Source organism: Diabrotica undecimpunctata, chromosome 10, assembly GCF_040954645.1.
Source record: "Diabrotica undecimpunctata isolate CICGRU chromosome 10, icDiaUnde3, whole genome shotgun sequence".
In the NCBI taxonomy this organism is placed as follows: domain Eukaryota; kingdom Metazoa; phylum Arthropoda; class Insecta; order Coleoptera; family Chrysomelidae; genus Diabrotica; species Diabrotica undecimpunctata.
In genome coordinates this window covers 52,915,284-52,931,170 of record NC_092812.1, presented here as the reverse complement: position 1 = coordinate 52,931,170, position 15,887 = coordinate 52,915,284, and the positions used below count along the sequence as shown (strand labels likewise).

General features: G+C 34.0%; 1 protein-coding gene across 3 annotated transcripts in view; it reads right to left on the bottom strand.

Annotated features, from left to right (window-relative positions):
- The window catches only part of unc79 (UNC-79 domain-containing protein), a 70,005-nt gene that overhangs the window by 13,789 nt on the left and 40,329 nt on the right, over positions 1-15,887 (bottom strand). For 2 of the 3 annotated variants that reach the window (XM_072545941.1, XM_072545940.1), the window contains exons 13-21: positions 15,554-15,709; positions 12,493-12,607; positions 10,289-10,610; positions 9,870-10,209; positions 8,198-8,399; positions 6,809-6,997; positions 6,611-6,718; positions 1,960-2,459; positions 563-704 (exon numbers count right to left, since the gene is read on the bottom strand). In XM_072545941.1, the coding sequence (XP_072402042.1) occupies positions 563-704; positions 1,960-2,459; positions 6,611-6,718; positions 6,809-6,997; positions 8,198-8,399; positions 9,870-10,209; positions 10,289-10,610; positions 12,493-12,607; positions 15,554-15,709 (2,074 nt within the window). The remainder of the gene's footprint in view (positions 1-562; positions 705-1,959; positions 2,460-6,610; positions 6,719-6,808; positions 6,998-8,197; positions 8,400-9,869; positions 10,210-10,288; positions 10,611-12,492; positions 12,608-15,553; positions 15,710-15,887) is intronic. The other variant, XM_072545942.1, reaches the window with a different exon arrangement.

Here is a 15,887-nt window from a genome sequence, read left to right as displayed (position 1 = left end):
AATTTTTATTAGAAATTACTTAAAACTGTTTCGTTTGTGTTTACGTTATTATATTCCACCTGAAGATCAACCACTGGAAGCAGCATTGAAATGACATTTGGATATATCATTAACGTTATTCCAGTTGACTGTGTCGTCGTTGTCACTACAACGTTGCAATGAGGTTATTTCTCCCTTCTAAAAATAGATAGGAAAAACATGTGCAAAGAGAGAAAACGGGGAATTCAATAATTGCAAAGAAAGACAAGAAGCGAAATAGTTCATAGTTGACAGCAACTTTGTTTCCGAGAGTTACGACTAAGAACTTGATAGATAAAATATTATGGAAGACAGCTTTGTCATAATAAAGGTTAATGGAAAGTACTGCTTCAGAAACTACGTCGAAAAAGTTAACGAGAAAAGTGAGAAACAGATACGAAGTTACATTTTTGAAAACACATGCTGCCTCTCAAAGGCAAATGTATTTTGCAGGAACTCCTTCATGCTGGAAAAAAAAATAATATCTAAAAAGTGTGCAAACTGTCTCCGCCTATCCCCCTAATAATAAACGGGGATACGTTACCTCTAGATCGAGAAGGTGGTTGTCCCATTATTATAGTAGCTGGAATTCTTCTACAGTGATGGTGTTGAGAGTCTAGAGTGTTTAATACTACTCTAATTAGAGATGTCAACTGCATACAATGAGGTTGATGATTATATTGGTACTAAAACAAAATATTAATATCTATATTTACAGAAATGATGATTGTTTACATACAAGTATTGTTGTTTTTAGTATTAACTTGGTTTTTTGCTGATTTTGTGAGTACCAATCAGTGAAATTTTGCCGTTTAGTTCCTTAAATATGATTTGACAAGTGATCCCTGCGTGGTATTGGTACTAAGCTAGAATAGTGGCTTTGGCTAAAGAAGTAAATATTTGTCATTGGGCTAATAGGCGTTCGTAAATTGCAGCGGCAATACTGGAGAGTGCACTGTCCTGAAAAGCATAGCCTAATCCCCTAGCTTTTTGTATAAGTTGGGCTATAATTAATCCCTTACTTATTGTTTAATAAATACGGGTGGAAGAATTGATACTTAGCAGGGCACTTTATTGCCCTGTAGCTTAGAAATTGAGTCTGAAGGAAGAACTCATTTAGTCAACGGTGTGGAAATGTAGAAGGCACCTAAAAACCACTAGATATCCTTATGGATATCGCTCGTTTATTATCGTGCTAATAGTAGGAAAAGTACTAGCCAATATTTATTACTAGTGTCGGAAACCCAGACGCGACAGATAAAAAGAAACGAAAAGGCTCATAATCAAGCTAGGAATATAAAAATAGATAACAGTTGACGATTCTCATATCAATACAACCCAGAGTACGATAGGGATTGTCCCTTCTTTTCTTTAATTTTTACTCTGAACAGAACCAATACGATTGTGAGTTGTTAGGACTTAATAATATACTGATTGATTCTATATTAAAGGCATAATTATTGATGATGGATACAACAGGTATATTCTACCACCCTTTAGCTAGACAACCAAGAAGGGCCGTTGCCAATAATTTTGTATTCACGGACGACAATACACAGTCTTACCTTATGAGAGCCTTGCATGATCTTGAATGTCAGAGTACCAATAGTTTAAAATGAGCTGCTTTGTCCGCTGAACACCCTAATAGAGAATGTTTGTGATATCCTCCCAGAACTCTTCCAAAACTTCTAAATAAGAGTGGCAGATTACTCAGCAGTACTAGCAAGAGCCGATCTCCTTAAGCTTGCAGTAATGTCCGATATGGAAATATACATTATATATGTCGTTGAAAAATGAAGAATATTATTTGAGTTATTTTTCTATAATTTTAATTTTTAATAGGTAAATCAAAAGTGTCAAAATTATTTTTTTTGAATTCGTCAGTAAACTGAAACTTAGTTTTTGATTACCATGTGGGTATTAATATACCAAACATCTTACCTTGTATAATAGCACGACAATAGACATCAACCAGTTTTTTCGAAAATGCGGCTCCAAATCCCACAAACTGTAAGTCGGTTGTTGAAACTCCATAGCGCTTGGTATATAGTACGGAGATGGAGCGTATTGCATCAATATTAAACAGGTGGGAAGAAGAAGCCGTCCCATAAGATGATTTTGGTCCATCAATTGAGGTAAATTTGAAAGAAAAACACTGAAGGCAGGTGAGGATCTTAACCGTTGGGGTGGAAGATACAAGCCTCTGTCATTTTGACTGTACCCTAATAACAGATATAAGTGTCGAAGTACGATTCCTTGGGTTTTAGCTAGATTTTTCTCCTCCGCTGGATATGCTTGATCGGATCTGGATAAAAATTGCATTAGAAGAAAAACTAATAGATGCATAGTTTCCTTATCTGCTTCTTCCAAATCGATCACCCTTTGTAAAAATGTTGTTATATTTTGATCATCTACCATATTTAACGATTGCATGTGTCCATCTACAAAATGTTAGGAATTGTTAAGAATATCTGATGTTAGTTTTAAAATAATATGCTGGGTACAAAATCAAGTTAAAGACTCTACTTTTTAAGTGCCTATACATGTACTATAGGTAATGTAATTTTTTAATACCTAAAAATGTGATCAATTAAATACAGAGAAAATTATTATAATTTTGTAATTCAGCTAAGAATCAAAATGTATGTCTACTCTAAAGTCATAAAATGAATTCATGAGTTGTTAGTAATATAACATGCATTAATTTGTAGATCACTTGTGTTGACCTTGAAACTTATCTGCTTCCTCCTTAGTTATTAATGCAAGTATCTTTATTTTTGTATACATGGGACACCAGACGATAGAATACAAAAAAATTAGTGCAGTAACGAAAACAGCCACAAAAAATCTTATACATTATCGTTGAAAAATAATGTAAAATGAAACTTGTTGCCTATATTTGCAATTATAAATACCTTGACAACAGAATATAAAAGCAACAACGCAATCAAAACGAACTAAAAAGAAATGGCATTGAATATCTAACATACGTTGCTTTTAATAGAACAAAGAATATAACTGAACAACAAAGAACTGACAAAAGAGGAAAATAATTGAATCAGATAGCTTTCCTTCCGAATCCAAAGAAAGTGTAGACAATATCATAACAGGTAATTACACAATATTTGTACTAATAGACGGCGCATGCCAATTTCCATCCGAAAAATTGAAAACATAGGAGAAAATGTCTTGAATAATGTGCATATGCATATGAATAATCCAAAAATGGCCTTTTTGCTGGACGACCTCCATAATTATTGCGGCATAAGAAGGTTTCGTCACAGTATGCGACAGTTACAGATTCATCTGATTGATAATTCACGCAAGTACAATCCTTTGCAGATAATATGCAGCTAATAGCTCCCGAACAAGCCGGGTTTGTAAATGGAAGTGAAGCAAGACAACCTATTCTAAATCTACGATAACTAACCTAAAAGCAATATAATATAATACCTCATGTATATATGTTTCGTAGCAAAAAAGCGTTCAATGGGCCCCTACAGGTTGCAAATATGGGCCCCTACGGGTTGCAAATATGGGCCATATTTGGACCAGAAAACTATGTTTCGATCAATCACCAGTTGCGTCTTTTTTTTTCAGATCAGCCATGCCTCGAAGCAAACCCAATTATCGGTAAAAAAATGGAGGACTGAAGACATGCGAAAGCCATGGAGGTTGTGAGCAATAAAATAATGGGTTTGAAAAATGCCTTCCAAGTCCCAAAATTTTCTTTGCAAAGGTTCCTGAAAATTGAGAAGACTAGAGGTTCAAATGTAGATGAAATAATTTCAACTTCACTTGGAAGAGACATGGAACAGTATTAGGAAAATGCATCGAAGTACATTAGTTTAGTACATTTCAGCAATGGAAGCTGCATATTTTGGTCTAACAAGAAAATAAATTCGCAGAATGACATACACATTAGCTTCAAAAAATGGATTAACTCGTCAATTTAAAAATAGCATTGCAGAAAGATACTGGCTGGCTGCTTTCATATTTCCCTATCACTTTGAAGACCCACTGGAACTTGGTTTTCTCGAGCTTTGGGATTCAACAAAACAAAAGTACATACGTTTTTTTAACAACTTGGAAACCGAATTCAAGAAACATAATTTTTCTCCGCATAGAGTTTTCAATGTGGATGAAACTGGATTGCCAAGTATTGTCCAGAGCAAAGTTGCACAAGTTGTAGGAAGAAAAGGAAAACAACAAATTGTGTCAATAACATCTACTGAAAGTGGTTCCCATGTAACTTTAATTGTAGTAATGAGTGCTGCTGGTCTACCTATGTTGATTTTTCCCTAAAATCAAAATGACAAGTTACTAGTTGGGTCAATATATGCGATTCACCCAAGTGATTAGATACAACAGAACTTAATTACAGAATGGATCAAACATTTTATAAATTTTGTGAAACTAACAAAAGAGTCTGCTGTTCTTCTAGTACTTGATGGGCATTACAGCCACACCCGCAACTTGGAAGTGATTGACTTGACTAGAGTAAACTTTGTTTCTATAGTCCCCCTACCTCCTCATTCCACACATAAGCTTCAATCTCTTGATAAAACCCATATGGACAGGTTCAAGCCGTACTACAGCAAGGAAATAATAAATTGGATTCGTTTAAATCAACGCGCTCTCACACAATTTGACTTATCCGAATTTTTAGACAAAGCATTTTTAAAGTCACAGTCGGGAGAAATTGCCGTAAATGGTTTTAAGGTAAGATGAATCTATCCATTTGACCGTAAAATTTTTTTTTGACGCAGACTTTATAGTCGAAAAATATGAAGTAAACAAGAAAACGTCATTGGACCCGAAAATAAAGTGGAGTTAGGAAGCTCCGATGCTCCGAAACCAACAAATCTTTCCCCAAAGGAGCAACTGGTTCTCTGCAAGAGAAGCTGATGGAACCGCAACCTACCTGATCCAAATTTATTGACAAAAAGTTCATGAAACTATTAAAGTGATGCTCCAGGATCCGAAACCGTGTTGACCTTGAGAAAGTTGGACAAGGCACAATTGGAAAAATGCAGAATGCGTATTTTGTGAGGCACTATTTTAAGCAGACAGAAAGGGAGAGATTTGGATTCAATGCCTTATGTGTAACTTATGGGCACATAAACTATGTTCAGGAGCTGAGAAAGACATTTACGTTTGCGATTTTTACAAATAGTTTATTTATTTCTGTTTCACTAATTAAGTTAGTAAACTAAGTTCTATTTGGTTAAATAAAATATTTTTGCGTGATTTTTCTTAGGAACCCATATTTCCAACATACCGAGCAATTTTAAAATTTGCACCAAATTTATATTATATTTAAAATATAATATGTTTTTCCGAATGCTTATTTTTAATAAATAACTGTTCAGTATTAGTAATAAATGTTGAATCGTAAGTATATCTGCAATTTCAGATAACTATCATGAAAGAGAGAAAAATATTTGAAAAAAAAACAAAATGTGGGCCCATTTTAGGACCTTCTCGTCTAGGTTTTAACAAATTCAAAAGGACACACCTCCAAAAGTCTTGTTTCTTTGTTAATTTTTACTTAGTTTAATGTAAGATGACTATTTGTAAATAAATTCTTTATAATCTTATCATAAAAATAAGAATATGGTAAATTGCAGATTTCAAAGGGAGATCGTTTGGTCTCATATATTTTTCTACACTTAAAACGATCTTAATAGACTATATTTTGAGAGAATAGAATATTTTGTGGTATCATTATATAAAGATAAAGGGGACATTCAGTACTGTAAGAACTATAGAGGGATAAAGTTAATGTCGCACAGAATGAAAATTTGGGAGACAACTGTAGAGCGAAGGTTAAAAAGGGAGATATCGATAGGAGAAGAACAGTTTGGGTTTATGCCAGGAAGGAGGACCAAGGATGCCTTGTTTGCTTTAAGACGGTTGATAGAGAAAAACGAGATCACTACAGGACTATAGTACCTTTCCAAGTGCACATATACCCACGAGAGGGATGGCCTAGACTGCCTAAAGAAAACACAATCCAGGTTACAGATTTATACCTGATACACAGACAGGTCTTAAACTGCAGAAGAGATCCAGGTGCAGAAATCTACAGTAGTGGAGAAAATGTAAAGATTTCCACTAGGTATTCCACTTGGAAATATACTAGGCAGGGATTTAAGCAATTTTGCGTTGTGCACGATAAATTAACATGAGGATTTTTGAACTTAGGAAGCCCTAAGATTGTTTTTAGGAATATTCGGAAACAAAATTTCATCACTTTCATCATTTTAAAATATTTGTGTATATTTATTTATATTTATTTATATATATTTATTTATTTATATATTCCAGGTATTGAAAATTACTTTGATTTTTTTTTAATATCTAGGAGGGCAAGACTTTTGGTGGTGTATAACTATCATGCGTTTGCAAGCTGTTTTATAAAAGTCGGTATTTTAATTTTATTTACTCAAAAGTACCAAGTCTTCTGCTTCTTAAATAACAGTTTAAGGACAGCTTCTTTTGAAAGGTATCCTATTGAAAATTATGACTTTTATTAAGTTTGCAATATCCATGCGGACTACAGCAAGGCACTACACCTAGAGTTTTCTACCTGTAATACTGTTACTAGTGGCTACAAACTGACCAAGGCCGAAACGGGAACTTTTCCTCTTTAAAATTGGTGCGGAATATTGACGACTGTATACCTTTTCTTTTGTTTCTACAAAAATACAGAGATATTTAAAAAAACTGACAAATTTACTTTACTTACGTAAAGCCACAAGTAACTGCCGATATTATTTTTATTTACCTTTATTTTCTTGCCTTATTATTGATGCTGGAGCTGACATTGTTCGTTTGTAAGGCCATTTAGTTCCAAAACTAGCACTTAGTGTTTTAACTGAACTTGTCGCACTGCCGTCACACTGAGAGAGGGCCTCCTGAGCCCTCTTGATCTTCCGTGTCAATGTCTCACTGTTGGCGTCTGAATTCCTTAAATCTATCAAATGAATATTTAGTCATTTTATTTTATAGTATATAAGAAAGCGTATCGTTATTTAAAACGATTAAGGTTAAAGTATATATACATAAATACTATGTATAAATATACATAATAAAAAAAATACAAAGGTATAGTAGTGTTTTTATGGACCAAAATTAATTTTACAAATACAAAATGTTCTTTTGGCATTAGTAAAACATCCTAGCAATCTAACTCAATGTGTCCTGATTTTCTGTGTTATTATGGGTCTCTTATACACCTCCATTAGCTCCTGGTTTGTTCGTTTGTGCGATTCTCTGTTAGCCTATTTTATACCCGCAGAAACTTTTCTCAAGATTTTCCTCTCCCAAATCTCTAACTATTTTTCTTCCCCTTGATTCATTGTCCAAGTTTCACATTTAAATCCGGACTGTCCTGGACAAGTTTTTTGCCTTCAACAGTGCGTTCAACGATCCTACTGCTTTGCTACCTTTTAACAATCGTTTATCTATTTATCTGTTTGTTCGCCTCCTCTATTTGTAATTTTTACGCCAGGGTACTCAAATTCTGTTACCTTCTTAAATGTATACTCTCTTTCATTGGCCCTTAGAGTATTCTATTTATTTCCTTTTGCATTTTCCCCTCTCATTTTGCATATACTTGGTTTTTTCTTCATTTATACTTAGGCCATATTTTTTAGGTTCTTTTTCAAATTTTGTGAACATTTTTCGAATTTCTATTCTTAAACGCGTTAAAAATACCAAGTCGTCAATGTGCACTGTTGCCTGTTATTATTTTTAATTATTAATATTTTCCATTTTTGCGTTGTTACTCTGCGCTAGGATTCTTTTGTAGGGCTCATCAAACTAGTGTTCTCTCTTTGCTTTTTCTGCTTTCCCAATGCTGCTTGTATCATGGCTGTTTAAGTTTTTGAACTATAGGTGAGCACTGATCTGTAATGGGGTTTTATAGTTCACTGGTATCATTTAGTCATTTAGTTTTCCTGATAAATTATGTCTGATTTAAGATGTCTCAAAAGTCCCTCGAGTTTAATTACTTAGGTATAAAAGACTGGTTTCTATTATGCACAGTTTTTTAGCTGTATTTCATCGAAAGTAATAAAGTAATTGTACTGTAATATATAAATCAAACCATGATTTCAGGTCCAGTTACAGTATCAACTAATATTCTATTTATAAGTTGAAAATTATACTATACCTCTACAATAACTTATTTCGCCTGATTTTTCTAGTGTTAGTTGTGCTTCAATAAATAATGTATCGAAACGATTTAGAAAAAAATCCCAAGTCATAATTTTTCTTTCGCTAAGTGAGTTGTGCAGTTGATATAAGGACTGAAGGACCATCGGACGGTCCACTATCACAGAATCAAACTGGGTCTCCAAACACATAATTAAAGACTAAAATAAACAAATGTGAATTAACGAACAAGTAAAACCAGTTTTTTTTTAACTTTTGAAGAAAAATTTTGCAGTTTTCACCTCTTTAGTAGTGGCGCTTTTAAATTTTGATCATAGCTCTGAAGATGACTTTGTAAGCCGAAAGCGCCCACCTAGGAATTGAATATTTTACACAATTTTAAAATACTTTTTAATTCATTAGTCATAAGTAACCATATCAGTCTTTTCAATTTTTTTATTTTTTTCACTTTATTACTATTATTATTTATAATTTCGGAATGTTCACATTTCAGAGGTAGAAATCCCAGCAATACAAAATCAAGGGTCAGAGGAACTTCCCCAGATATAACCAAAGACGAAATTAAATCAGCTCTAACAGATATGAAGAACAACAAAACATCTGGAGAAGGTGGTATTGTAAGTGAAATGATAAAATTAGGAGGCCAATTGATTTGAATATATATATATATATATATATATATATATATATATATATATATATATATATATATATATAAATATATATATATATATATATATATATATATATATATATATATATATTATATAGACAAATATATGGTCTTGAAGGACAAATTAGTTAAACTTCCCGTGCTCGAATCGATATCAATAGAGTGTTATCACTCATTTTAGTATCCCTGCTTCATCAGACATTCGGGATGATACAAATTCAAACTGGGAAAGTCCAACGAATGTCTCATAAAACTTGACCACTGCAGTGGTTAGCGTACAGAGGTGCCACCTGCTTTGGTGGTCATAAACGAAAACGATTTAATAATATCGTGTTATATCTCTGGGCTACACGAAATGTGTAAAAGATAAAATCTTGTAGCAAAAGCTGCTATCGCTTTGTTGAATTAAATTGCCAAATACATGGCCTAAGAGAACAAATTCGTTAAACTTCCTGCTCTCGAATCGGTATTAATAAAGTGTTATGACTCATTTCCACATCCCTGCTTCATCAAATACTCGGGCTGATACAAATTTAAACTTGGAAAGTCCAATGAATGTCCCCTAAAACTTGACCACTGCAGTGGTTAGCGTACAGAGGGGCCACCTGCTTTGGTGGCCATAAACGAAAACGATTTAATAATATCATTTTCTGTCCTCTGGACAATACGAAACGTCCGTGATATATGTAATATATAAAAGCTAACCGGATAAGGTGGGCAAGTCATGTGGTAAGATCCGGAGAGGACAGAATGCTAAAGGCAAGGCAGTGTTTTTTGAAAGACCAGATGGTAGAAGATCAGTAGGCCGACCGAGAAAAAGATGGAAGGATGATGTTGAAGCCGATTTATCTAGGATTGGGGTACAACAATGGGAAATCGAACAGCAAGATCGCAGAACATGGAGGTTTATAGTGAATGCGGCGAAGACCCGCCCCGAGTTGTAAAGCCAGTCAAGAAGAAGTTATTCAAATTATAAAATATATGCAGTTACAATTACCTTAACAGCAGCGTCGTGAATGGTCCCTAAATAAAGAGTAGCTCTTTGAGCTACACACACGTTACTATCATCCATACTTGAAATCAAATAACAAAAAGCGTTGGCCAAAGCTGCTTGAAGCGATGGTTTATCTCTCAAAGGACTGGAATCCATAAATCTAGTAATGACAGTTACTCTTTCGACAGCAGTAAATCTCACACTCCACTCGGGACAATGGAATGCTTCTTGAATTACTCGCCAGAACACATCCGAGCCAGCTGGTAAGGTTATACAGTGTAAAAGCAGTGGTACTACTGTTTGGCATATATGAGAGTGTTCTGAGTTACACAGTTCCCAAAGGCTAAAATATAAGTTAGATTTTATATAAGACCAAACAAGTTGTTATAGTATTATTAGTTTGGCATACTTTCTATACCTACTTTTTTATGAGAAGATTTTCTTGGCACCAAATGAAAAAGCCTTTGTGTTCTTTTGAGGCTATCGTACAAGCATCTCCATGTAAAATTAATACGTTTAAACATTGTAACATATAATAAAGGACATCGGGTTTATCTACGTTCGATAACTCTTGTAATAGCTGGTGTATATATTGTAAAGGTTGTGGTAAATCTTCTACACAAAATTTAAACTTCCCTACAGACGTTTGCCAGAAATTATCTATGTCTTCTCCTATATCTGTATCTACAGGTTCGTCGTTTTCACCTATTACCTGAGCTTTTACTATTTGTGCTTTTGCCATAGCTACAAATTAAGATTCGGTTAATTTATCTACTAAATGTAAATAAGATTTGAGAAAAACTGTGAAAATAAAAATTAACAGCTTTATTAAAAACATTAGAACAATCTAAATTAGGTTTACCAAAACATAATATCTAGCAACAACCCAAGAGTCTTGATATCTAAAATGTCTACAATAAAAGAAAACCTCAAAAGAATTACTTTGAAATTAACAAGAAGCTAGAAGACACTTATATTAGACAATTAAAAAAATATTGCAGAAGATAAGGTCTATAAGAGTGTGGCTGTCTGAATTCTTATCGCTTTTCACTTGTCTTCTTTAATCCAGCAGCGTTTCAGTATATGAACTTATTTTACTATCTGATTTTCTTTTAGCACAGTGCACTCGGTGACTTTATTGTAAGGCGTTTATGATGCAATTATTCAAGTCGTTAAGATCGTTCTCATGCATCGGAGGTTTCATGCAGTAGTAGCTTATTATTGATGTGTGCCTGATATTGGTTGATATCTAATGGGGGTGTCCAGATACCATGAGATTTATTTTTAATCATTATGTTCCTTTCTCTTTTTATGTTGATTTGAACTTTCGCTCATATCATTCTGTGGTCTGGTCACTGCTTGTGGTGAACTTGTTGAGTACTGTTACATCTTTAATTATTCGTTTTTTGTCACTTATGATGTAATCAATTTCGTTCCTTGTTCTACCGTTTGGACTTTCCCAGGTCCATGTTCTGTTCATCTTTTTGTGAAAGAAGCTGTTCATGTTGAATAAATTATTCTGGAATAGGAATGGTTTCTCCTCGGCCATTTCTTTCTGGGGAACCGAATTTTCCCAAGGATGTTTCTAGCTCTGCTTCTTTTACATCTATTTTTGTGTTGAGATCGGCACATAAAATTGTGGAGTACGAGAGTCATTAAGCGCAGTAGATATTTCGTCATAAAACATTTCGATTTCTTCGTCTGTATGGTCTGTTGTTGGAACGTGTACTTGGATAATTTTGAGTTGATATCTACTGTTCAACTTCAGAATAAGATATGCCACTCTAATTGATATACTTTGGATGTTTATTATCTTGTTCGCGTGGTTTTATGGACAAAGAAACCGATGATTCCAACTGATGTAGTTTCAGGGCCAATCTGATAAAATATATGTCCCGATTTCAGTGTTTTCAAAGTCTCACCTCTCTTTCTAACTTCGCTGATACCTATGACATCCTATTTAATTTTATTCATTTCAGATTCCATTTCTGTGAATCTCTTCTCGGATAGTGGACTTCTGGCATTGTATGTACTAACGTGAAGAGTTATAAAGTTTTTGGGTTTCCATATAATCAGTTTTTTTCCCCTCCAGAATTCTTGGGACAGACTGATAAATCAGTGTGAGATTTTGGATGCATCCTACTCACCTGAGGACATCGCGGTTTTAAGGGGTATATTGGCATTAATACACCACGCCTGCCAGACGGGTTGGTGAGTGTTTGCAGTATCACAGCTGGTTAAATCAACTTGATTGCCGCCTGCGACTTTGTGGTATCGCACCTGTCAGAAATTGTATTCCTCACATGGGCCACCAATGACCCAGCTTGTGGTCTGTGTCATGTCTTCAGTTGATCCGCGGCTACTTATTTGGCTAAGCCTTATTCGTAGCTGTCATGCATATCTACAGGAACTTCCCTATCAGTCATTGGGACGTGCTTCTAATTTGACTTACCTATTTGATATAATGTGGCTTTGTCAAACTCAGTTAAAAAAGGTATCGAACTTAAAAAAACACAGATAATATGTGAATGAGTTTATGAAAAACAAAGGTTGGGAAATGTTGGTGGAATTCGCTGAATAACCTGGTTGATAAAAGAAAAGTACCATTAGATCTATATATACTTACCTACATCAGATTCTGATAAAGTTATAGCTCTTGCAATGCCTGCTGGAACTCGTTCAACTGGCATAATTGGCAGATCTAATTGTTCTGAGACCGTTTCAACTGTAGCAGTCATTATCTAAAAAAATGCTGTTATGTTTTATGCTACATTTTGCTCGTTGATGAGCCATATGCCTTTGAATTTTCGTCTACAAAGCTGCTAACTACTGAATTTGCTTAGCTTGTGCGATAAGGTACTACTTTGTATTTAAATCATTTTGATAAAATAAAAATAAAAAAGTGAGTTAAATAACTTTTGTAGGACGTCCTTAATGGGACGACAAGGCATGGACTGGACCTAACATGGCTGCCGAACAATTTCAAGAGGCTGTCGTACCCTGTTGGAATAACAATCTTGCAAATGAAGGCATTGCGATAAGATAGAATAGACTTCAGAAATGTCAAGGCTCGTAAAGTTTTCTTCAAGGACCTTCAGATAAATCCAAAAGGGGTCAAGTGAATACATTTAGAATGGTGAAAAGACCCTGAAAGAAATAGAATAAAACAAAACTGGCATCACTAGACACCGGAGACCATAATTTATGGTTCTAGGGAGAACTGGCATGTAGCAAATGAAGTGGTAAATCAGGACAAAATCCATAAAAAAAAGCCACCAGAAACTATATAGTTTCAGAACCATATACTTTAGAGGCAAAGCTATAACCAAGAATGTCTATGAAATCATGAGGTAGATAACCATTAGAGGAGATATAGTACCTAGACAGTACTATTGTAAACGATAAATGTAAAACCATATACTTCAGAGACAAAGCTATAACCAAGAATGTCTATGAAATCATGAGGTAGATAACCATTAGAGGAGATATAGTACCTAGACAGTACTATTGTAAACGATAAATGTAAAACCATATACTTCAGAGACAAAGCTATAATCAAGATTGTCTATGAAATCATGAGGTAGATAATCATTAGAGGAGATATAGTACCTAGCCTGTACTGTTGTACATCAGGATCATTCGATTAGAAGAAGTTTTATAAACTGAAACAATACAGTTTCTGTAGGAATATCTTTTTGATTTTTTAAATGATTCAAAAAAAGTTAAAAAGTCAGATTGTGTTTTATCAAAGTCGTTTTTAACAAACTCTAAGCATGCGAAAGTAGTCCAATTATATTATTAAAAATAGCATATTTTGGTAAGTAGAAATAAAAAAATAAACAAGTTCTTTTAAGCGAAATGTACTGCGAGTTGGTGTTACTCCAACAACTAATAAATAATGATGTAATACAAATCCGAAATAATTGAAACCATTAACCCCATAATGCATACTGTTGCAGAATTACAACATAGCAAATTACACATCCTATTATTCTGTGTGTTTACGATGACATGCTTTAAAGCATGGTGAGATATTCCTACAACATAGCTCATTCACTGCTGAACAGTATCGGCACGCGCATTTCACAAACAAATGAACCGAATTAACACATAGCAGTTATATCAGTATATAGTATATAGCATAATAGTTATGTCTCAGTTAAGTAGAAGAAATGATAGGTATTAAAAAACAAGAGGACCGATTCAGCATGTCCCTGCAGATGACCAGTGCAATTTCCAAATTGCACTTGATATTCGCAGACGTGTTGTGAAAAATGTGGTTTGAATTTGTGTTTCAATAAGAAAAATAACTGTTTTAACTAGTTCCAAACTGAGGTTTGATAAAAAAGTGATAACCCAATGCATCATGTTGCACATATGCAATATTAGATTTTTGAATTTTTTAATATTGAAAGAACTTAAAAAAGATCTTTTGTTATTTTTTACCAATAAAGACAACGTAAGTACGTAGTATATCTTTTTTTTTATTTAATTTAAAAAAGTCATGCATTAAAGGGTTAATGAAAGGGGACTTGAACAAAAACATGCATTTGAATTACAAAAACTAACACGAAAAAATGTTTTATTTGTTTTTTTATATAGTCAGTCGTCGGAGCCACTGAACCTCTAAAAATCATACGAACAAGCTGAATTTTGCTGAGAATGTCAATTTTATGGCCGCAAAAAGATTCAAAAAAGTTTGTTACTTCTATCCCCGGGCTTTCTCCTAAACCCCCCCTCGTAGGGGCGAAAAAACGTAAATTATCGATTTATCAAGAATCTGCACGTCGTAGAAAAATGGTCGGGATTAAGAAAAAACAAGATTTGTAGCTGAGATGTACAAAAATATTTATTAGCACTTCTTATGTCAAATTTATCACCTTTATTGACCTGTTACTAGGGAATTTCGATTGTTAGAGTCTAATCTTCAAAACTTGTAACATGAAATTTCGATTTCGAGTTTTGGAAACAAATGTGAGGCAATTGAAATACACTTAAAAACACTGAATTTAAATTTTTACGTTATAATCGATCCAAAATGTTTCTGCTTCTTTTCGATTTACACAACTTCAGCTACAATTTCCACCCAATGCAGTCGTCGTGAAAGCATTTAATTTATTTAAAACATTGATTTCGCGAGCTTACTTGTCATTCACAATCGCCGGTCATTTCAAGCGTTGTTTCTGAACGGTTCATTCTATACAAAAAGTGTTAATAAACCTTTTCAATAAGTGTTAATCTTTCAAAAACTATTAATAAATTGATGTTTTCCGTTTTGCTCCCACTTCGAGGGGGGTTTCAGGGGTAGGAGTTGCAAACTTTTTTGCATCTTTTTTAGGGCCCAAAATTGACATTCTTAGCAAAATTTAGCTTGTTCCTCTCGTCATTAGAGATCAAATCTCTGACGACTGGATTACTAGTAATAAAAGATTAAATGGAAAGAGATAACAAAGGAAAAATTAAAAGAACGAATTATAGACATAGCTGAAGGTTATTAGAGGACTCGGTCGTACTATAATGTTAAAAATATTATTATAAATAAAGACATGTGTGGTTTATAAAAGTAAATAATTTGTGAACTTTTTCGCATTTATCTTAAAATTGCCAATTATGTAAACTCAAAGGACATATGGTGGAACCCAAACCAATAAATGATTTATTGGTTTAAGTTTGAATACTGCTCGTACAGAACACACGTGTGGCATGTGTACTATGACGCCTCCAACAGAATGGACTTCTGGAATCGGCATGGTAATTACAGCATCACTCTTGGCTTCTTTTTTGTCGCTTTCTGGAGGACTCCGTCGGCTGTGCATATCGTCGTAGTTATCTTCTAAAGGTGGCTAAAATAACAACATAATTTCGAGAAATGTTTTTTTATTTAGCTTGTACCACATGTACAATTTTTTATTACCAACTTAATTTTAATACATTTTTTTATTTAAGTCTACTAGCACAGGTCTGCAACCAAAAAACTATTTGAACAATCATATAATTTGTTTTGCTGAAAACGAAAATTAT